The sequence below is a fragment of the Glycine max genome, chromosome 7 (genome assembly GCF_000004515.6).
Source record: "Glycine max cultivar Williams 82 chromosome 7, Glycine_max_v4.0, whole genome shotgun sequence".
Classification (NCBI taxonomy): Eukaryota; Viridiplantae; Streptophyta; class Magnoliopsida; order Fabales; family Fabaceae; genus Glycine; species Glycine max.
Genome location: NC_038243.2, coordinates 5,378,158 through 5,386,439, shown reverse-complemented (window position 1 = coordinate 5,386,439; position 8,282 = coordinate 5,378,158). Strand labels below are relative to the sequence as shown.

Genomic DNA, 8,282 nt, shown 5'->3' with positions numbered 1-8,282 from the left:
AAATTATTTTGTATTCTTGTCGCTTTAATTGCTTCCGCAAAACACTTGTTGGATATACTACAATTGCTAAATAAGAGTCGCTGCTCTTATGAGGAAAAAAAATTGCATTGCTATACAAAAAAGAGTACCGCAAACAATGAACATAATACTATAATATACACCTATTCAAAGGAATTATTTTGTAATAAACAAATATATAGGTTATGTCTATCATAATAACTTCTTTCAAAGGTTCAACCAAAAAAGAAAAGGAAACTTGTTTCAATGACAATAACAAAAAGAAAAAGGGTAAGGTTTTTCTGAGTTATATGGGGATTAATTTAGCATCAACATATTACACAGGATGGAGATGGGTTCCTCCAGATTGCTAACTGACAGAAGAAAAATCAACAGTCAACAACGACATTTTTAAGACACAAATGTGAAGACTAGATATTTGGTTCTATATAAAAATACATTGAGAAATTAGACACACACACACATATATATATATATAGGATATATAAATTGAAATAGAGAGAGTGGGTTGTTTGAGCATGTACTTAAGGGCTTGAAAAGACCCCCTCTGGAGCTCCCTTCACTGCAATACAAAAAGATCAAGGTAAACTCATCTCCCAATTCATGCAAACCTTTGACTTCGAACGTATGTTGTTACGAAACCAGAGGTATCCATGAACTAGCAGCAGAGGTTTGCCATCATATCCTTTCAGAATTGTGTGATGAGAACTCCAAATTGGGATTATACCCAATACCTTAAACAATGCTTTGATGTATAAGGAAGAGAGAAGAGTTGATTGCAATATCAGGCATGTGAAACCATGTTTATATAGACTTGGAAATGGGTTCGACGCAATCTGGATCATTAAGATGAATGAACCAAATTAATTAATATGTTAGAAAATCTCAAAGAAGGTTTTGGATACCCAAGGATTGATTCAACATAGTGCAAATTATATTAATTGCAAATTTGTAGCTAATTAATTAAGGATCATTTAAGAATCATTTAATTCTGTCAAAAAAAATTTAAGAATCATTTAATTCTGTCAAAAAAAAATTAAGAATCATTTAATTCTGTCAAAAAAATTTAAGAATCATTTAACGTTATAGTATTAACTTTTATAATATTAACTTTTTTAATAGAGAAATGTTAACTAGAGTTGTAGGACATTAATTAAGGAATTAAGAGAAATTTATTTTATTGAAATACACAAAATTATAATGTTTTTATTTTTTTATGTTTTTCTATAATCTTCGGAATAAATATTTTATCGTTTTAGTGCTTTAGCTTATATCTTAACTATAGTAGTCAGTAATATCTTTTTTAATATTGTGTATTCACTTACAGCTAATAAATGTTTTTATATATTTAATAACATTATTCAAGGATGGTGGACCATTACCGTTCGATTGTGGATCTCTGCATATTAATAAAATCTACATAATTTTATATATTTATTCTTGAATGTTTTTTGTCTGCAAGCATTAAAAAGATATACTAATCCTCTTACTACACTAAATACTCTCATAAAATTAAAACTTTATTAAATGCACATCTTTTTTATTGTTTTTTCCCTTTAAATAAATTAGATGATCATTTAGCTTATTTTAAGTGGATTTTAGAATAGAGATATCAGTCTCCTTGGAACAGTAGTTAAAGAAATAAAAAAATGAAATATTTATTGTAGAAATTATAAATAAATGTAAAAAAAAATCATTAGTCACATAATTTTACAGATTCTAGTAAAAATATTTTTACTTTTAGTTTTTTAATAAATATCTTAAGGTTTCTGGTTAGCCTTTGCCTTTTAAAATTACTACTAATAATCTAAATATTAAATATTTCGTTGAAAATTTTGGTCTGAACGGATAATGTTTTAAATATTACATCTTTTACATTTAATATAACAAAGATCGAGATGCATTAATTAATACTATAATTCCACCCCGCGATGCTAGGTTATTTTTACTTTTAAAATTATAGGAAAAAGTAACATGTTATAAAATGAAAAAAATAAAAATAAATATATTTTACTTTAGTTGAACCAGCTTTTGGCTATTTTTTGACCTATTTTTCTCAAGACTAGTTTGGAGTATCTTGATGAGTGCAATTTAAGCTACTCTGAATTTTTTATACTCTATTAATTGACCTTCACAATGGTATATCATATTTAAGTAATTTACATACACGTTTGGTTTTAGTTATATAATTTTAAGTAATTTTTAAATCACTCATAATTGTATATATATATACTTCTATATTAATTTACACATATTTTTTTCAATTAAAATTTTGTTTTAACTATTTTAAATGAGACAACAAAATATTTTTTAATCTTAAGCTTTCATTGCATATAAAAATTATGAAACTTAATTTTAAGCAGCATGACAGGCGTAAATTCCATCCAATAAAAAATAATAACATCTTAAAATTAATAAATAACTTATTGTACAACGGACATTAGAGATACTCTGAATAGCTTATTTTAATCGATTATATTGGTTCATTGACTTTCCAAGCAGACCCACCAGCTTCCACGTGTCCCCCCGGTGCTTATGCACTGTTTTTTAATTTTGATAAAAAAAATTAAATAACCTTTTTATTTGTGGATCCCCTCTTTCCTTTTTATTTGTGGAACCCCTTTTTCCCTTAATAATATATTTTTATCTACAAAAATTAAACCTTAGATTTTATCCAAAAAAAATTAAATTTAGTATGACTATGAACAATAACAATAACTTTTATGCATAATGACTTATTGAAACAAACATCTATACGTTTTTATACAAGTTTAATTATTTTTATTTCAAAATGTTTGACTTGTCTTCAAGTTAATAACAAGTTAATAATTTATAAAACGTCAGTCTCCTCTCCCTCCTTAAGACGAAACATTCACACTGAATATATTTGATTTGCTAAAACATATAACATTAAATAATATAAAAATATTTGTTGTGTTTAATTTAAAATAATTAACAAAACAGCACAAAACAAATGAAGATGAATAGAATAAAAGTTATTTTTCTCTTCTTCAATAAATCATAGGATAACGTACTATCTATTCTCAGTATAAAATAACCAAAATATAAAAAAAAAATTTATTTATTACTAATAGTTATATTTTCCCTTTCTCTTTTCTCGATGAAAATAAATTTATCTTATTGAACCAAAGGGTTAAGGCAAAAAATATTGTTGTTATCACCGTTACAATTAAATGCTAAATAATTTAAATTCTTATACTTATATTTTGAATCATAAAGAAAATATAATATTTATTTTTATCAAATGTGAAGATAATTATTAAAATAATATGAGACATATTTAGTAAGATAGACGTTTTTATATGAAAGTGATAGATAAATATTAATCATTCAATTTTACCATTTTTAATTAAGATTAAAATAAAAAGAGATAAATTCTTAAACTTTTTTTGAAAAGTCAAAATACATGACACTTTGCATAATAATAATAATAATAATAATAATAATAATAATAATAATATATTTATATTAAATATTATTTTATAATGAATAATTAATAATAAAACATAAATTTTAGAAACTAAAATATAGTATAAAATTAACGTAAAATACAAGCACAGATTAAGAATTAATATGCAGTATTAATTGGAATTTCCATATTGTCAATTCTAGTCCAAATAATACTCATGACTGGCCTCCTCGATTGACCTCTTCATAATAATTTTCAGCAAGATCCATTCTTCTTTGTACCCATTATTTAATTTAATTGATTAAAAACCAAATTGAAAAACGTAAAGAATATGTATACTAACTTCATTATTAAATGTAAACACTTTTAATTAATTTAAACTTATTAAAAAGTTAGTTAAATTAATTAATTATACATATAAATAAATTAATTATACTTTCAAATTCTAAAACATTATTTATCTTGAAATGAAAATAAGAGACTAAAATATCTAAGAATTCAGGAAGGGAAAATATGCTTTTTAGTTCCTAAATGTTCTATCAAATTAAGAATAAAAAATTAAGAAGTATTAGATAAAAAAGACTAAATATGTTTTTAAGAATTAAGAATCAAAAGCATCAATATAAAAATAAGTTTTTTTACCATGTTTAACTGAAAATATAAGAATTAAAAATACATTTTTTTCTTAATAAATAATAAATAATTAGAATAAAATTTGAGAAAAAGAAAAATAAAATAAAACTAGTATTTTACTCTGGCGATGAACTTCAGACATATATATATTGGGAGTTATGTTTTGATCTCTCAATTATTTTGAGTGTTTGTGAGTTTGTCTGTGACACTCTCTCTTTCTCTCTCTCTACGCTTCACTTTTCCGTAATAAACCCTTCAAAAGCGAAAGCGGTTTCTCGTTTTTGGACCTTATCTCTCTTTCTAAGGTTCGATTCTGCGTACTTTGGGAGGAACAGACACACATGAAGGATTCGAATTCGGATCTGTTTGACCCGGTCATGGCGATGGAGTCCGAGTGGTCTCGCGGCGGCACCACCTCCGATGCCGATTTCGCCTTCGCCTTCAACGACAGCAACTTCTCCGACAGGGTTCTCCGGATCGAGATCATGCACGACCCCGTCGACGCCCGCCCTGATTCCGACGCCTGCGCCACCATTGCCGACTGGGCCCGCCACCGCAAGCGCCGCCGCGAGGATATCAAAAAGGATAACGGTCATCTCTCTCTCACACCCACTCTCTTTGTTTTTTTTAAAGAAAAACAAAACAACTTTTAGGGTTTCTGGAATTGCTCACTGGTAGAAGTGGAAATGGATGTGATTTTGCACGTGCAACGTGTTTTTTTACAAAATTAGAAAAAAATGGGACCATGAAAGTGTTAAAATTGGAAATTTAAATTGTGTGTTTTTTGTGCGAATTTGAAAGTTTATTTTTTACTGAAAAGGGTATGTTGGATAGTGTTTGCGTAGAAGCTTGTGTTTTCTCGTGCTATGCCTAATATGTATATGTATGCTGTTTTGGTTGGTTGCAGGTGCGGATCTTGCTTCGGTGCCAGACGAGCAAGTTTTGAACGGGCATCAATCTGAAGCGGATGAGTGTGAGAATCAAGATGAAGAGGCTGATGCAATGGTTGAAGAACCCCATTCTGGTATTTGAATTGAGTGCCTTGAAAATCTTGTGCTTAGAGCGTGTTTTGTTTTTATTTTCAAAAACTATTTTTAGTTTTCAAAATGTAATTAAATAACGATGTCTAGACTGTTGGTGGAGGGTGGTGCAAGGCAGAGAGTATAGTGTGGAATTGATGGAGAGCTTGAAGAAGATGAGAAAACATCTCCTAACAGTTTTCGTTTTTTGGTTTTTAAAGTTCTTGTTTTGCAAACAATTTTTGAAAAAAAATTATATATAGTGATTGCTGAATAGTTTATAGTTGTTTTACTAAACAGTTTTCAATGCCGAAAATCACAAGGGAAACAAACAGCTAGTTTCCCAATTATATAGTTTTTGGAGAACTCTACATTTTTCTCAAAGAAGTGCTTAATCTAAATGTAAATTGAGAATATGATTTAAACTTGAGTGTGATTTAATAGAGAAATTTGTGTTACCAGAGAGTATAACATTCTGCCTTTGCTTGTGACAATGAAACAGACATGGATATCATTTGATTCCTTCTCTTAAGTACGAAGATATCAGTTCTGCTTTATGAATACTTTTGAGTTTGTTGTGGTTAATGTAGGTGATGAAGCTACAAATAGTAATGATTCAGACTGGAGCATGGACTGCTCTGCAGGTGCAGTTGTTAGAGTTAAAACGCTGCATATCAGTTCTCCTATCTTGGCTGCAAAAAGTCCTTTTTTCTATAAGGTAGATGAAGGTCTTTCTTCTTTATAGAGGATTTGAATATTTTTACCAAAAATATATCTGCTTCACAGTTTTTATTTACTTTATGCAGCTTTTCTCAAATGGGATGAGGGAGTCTGAGCAGAGACATGTCACCCTCAGAATTAACGCCTCTGGTATGAACATAGGAATTCGATTTTTGGATTATTTGCAATTGTTTTTGTTTTACTTCAAATGGTTATCTTACGAATGTCATACTTGCTTTCATGTTGCAGAAGAGGCTGCTCTCATGGAGCTACTGAATTTTATGTACAGCACTACCTTGACCACTACTACAGCACCTGCATTGCTAGATGTGTTGATGGCTGCTGATAAATTTGAAGTTGCTTCATGCATGAGATACTGTAGCCGGTTATTGCGGAATATGCCTATGACACCTGACTCTGCATTGCTTTATCTGGAGCTTCCTTCTAGTGTCTTAATGGCTGATGCAGTCCAACCATTGACTGATGCTGCGAAGCAGTATCTTGCTGGTCGATACAAGGATATAACCAAGTAAGTGTTTGCCCTTTTATTTTAATTTCAGTCACATTATCTGATACTCAAGCATTACAAACACTTTTCTTGATCTGATTTTTTACTTGTATTAAGTAACACTATTTACTCCCTCTTCATCCTGCCTCTTTTGTTAGCTATTGGTATTAGAATTTTGATTTCAGTTTGTAGCTGCTGATATGAAAATTTTGATTTCAGTTGTAGCTGCTTTATTGTATTTTGTTTGAATTTCTTTCCATTGCTCTTGCTGTTGGAGACTGGGAAAAGTTGGTGAACAAAATACGTGTTCATTAGAAATGATTCCAATGTGTGTATGTGTATTTACATCTAATAATTAGCACCCTTGTAGATAATACTTCAGTTGGATGGGTGCTACTTTTGGTTAATCAACTTATAGTGACCTGTTATTTTTACCCATTTCAGAGTGTGACCAAACATGCTATTAATAGGTTATAAACATTTTAGAGAGGCTTTTTCTATTATGGAATCCCATGACAAAAAGTCTTTTGGAAAACACATTTTTCATTGTTTACATCTTAGTATCATGTCTTTTTGAATGCTAATAATTCTTGTATATGACCAGGTTCCAGGAAGAGGTTATTGCCTTGCCCCTAGCTGGAGTAGAGGCAATACTGTCTAGTGATGATCTCCAGGTCGCATCAGAAGATGCTGTATATGATTTTGTGTTGAAATGGTCTCGACAGCAGTACACTAAACTGGAAGACAGGCGAGAAGTCCTGGGTACCCGGCTTGCACAATTAATTCGCTTCCCTTACATGACCTGCCGAAAGCTTAAGAAGGTCTTGACCTGTTCTGACTTTGACCATGAAGTTGCATCCAAGCTTGTACTTGAGGGCCTATTTTTCAAGGCCGAGGCTCCACACCGCCAACGGTCGCTGGCAGCAGAAGATACTGCATCTTCAAACCGTCGTTTTGTGGAGAGAGCATACAAGTACCGCCCAGTGAAGGTGGTAGAATTTGAACTTCCCCGGCAGCAGTGTGTGGTGTACTTGGATCTGAAGCGGGAGGAGTGTAACAACCTCTTCCCATCCGGGCGGGTTTATTCCCAGGCGTTCCATTTGGGTGGACAAGGTTTCTTCCTATCAGCACATTGCAACATGGACCAACAAAGCTCTTTCCATTGCTTTGGGCTGTTTTTGGGAATGCAGGAAAAGGGCTCAGTGAGCTTTGCCGTCGACTATGAGTTTGCTGCGAGGTCTAGGCCGACAGAGGAATTTGTTAGCAAGTACAAAGGCAACTACGTGTTCACTGGGGGAAAGGCCGTTGGCTATAGAAACTTGTTTGCCATTCCATGGACTTCGTTCATGGCTGAGGATAGTCTTTACTTTATCAATGGTGTCCTTCACCTTAGAGCTGAGCTCACCATCAAACACTGACCCCCATTTCTAGTTGTAAACTTTCTATCTATTCCGGTTGGTAGCCTTGACCTTTTTTTTAGATCTCAAATTCTCATTTTCTGTTAACACTAGTAATCTATCAAAAGCTTAAATATACAGCATGTGCACTAAAGTGGATAGTGTTGCATGTGATTGAGAAGATAACTAGGACCCTGATATATTATTATCTAGGATTCTAGGTTAAGTGAACCTGCCTTCTTCAATTTCCGTGATTTTCTTATAATCAGTTTCCAAGTGTCGGATTTGATATCACACCTGACATAGTATCAGTCGTTTTCGCTATGGGGTCACTAAAGGTTTTAATCAAACTGTGGTCTAAAGAAAAATAAATATTAAGGGCTTGTCTGATATTTTTTTTTCAATTTTTTGGTTTTAGAAGTTGCTATGTAAAATAATTTTGCACTACTCAGCAATTATTTTCTTATCTAAAATTCATTGAGTTTTGAAATTTGTCATTAAAATAAGTATTTAGAAAAAACAGAAATAACTGAGGTTTTCTCATCTTTTCTGTTTTC

General features: G+C 31.2%; 1 protein-coding gene across 1 annotated transcript; it reads left to right on the top strand.

The window, feature by feature from the left end:
• Positions 1–4,243: 4,243 nt before the first annotated feature.
• On the top strand, positions 4,244–7,911 carry LOC100776595 (BTB/POZ domain-containing protein POB1). Its single transcript, XM_003528770.5, has 6 exons — positions 4,244–4,672; positions 4,989–5,105; positions 5,691–5,818; positions 5,907–5,970; positions 6,070–6,349; positions 6,933–7,911. The coding sequence occupies exons 1-6, from the start codon at positions 4,423–4,425 to the stop codon at positions 7,744–7,746; spliced, it is 1,653 nt and encodes a 550-aa protein (XP_003528818.1). The 5' UTR covers positions 4,244–4,422; the 3' UTR covers positions 7,747–7,911.
• The last annotated feature ends 371 nt before the right edge of the window (positions 7,912–8,282 follow it).

Excerpts from the sequence above, each read along its gene's own strand:
- LOC100776595 (XM_003528770.5), top strand. The coding sequence starts at position 4,423 with ATGAAGGATTCGAATTCGGATCTGTTTGACCCGGTCATGGCGATGGAG. Across the intron at positions 5,106-5,690 it reads GGTTGAAGAACCCCATTCTG|GTGATGAAGCTACAAATAGT; the intron begins GTATTTGAATTG and ends TGGTTAATGTAG. Across the intron at positions 5,971-6,069 it reads CCTCAGAATTAACGCCTCTG|AAGAGGCTGCTCTCATGGAG; the intron begins GTATGAACATAG and ends TTCATGTTGCAG.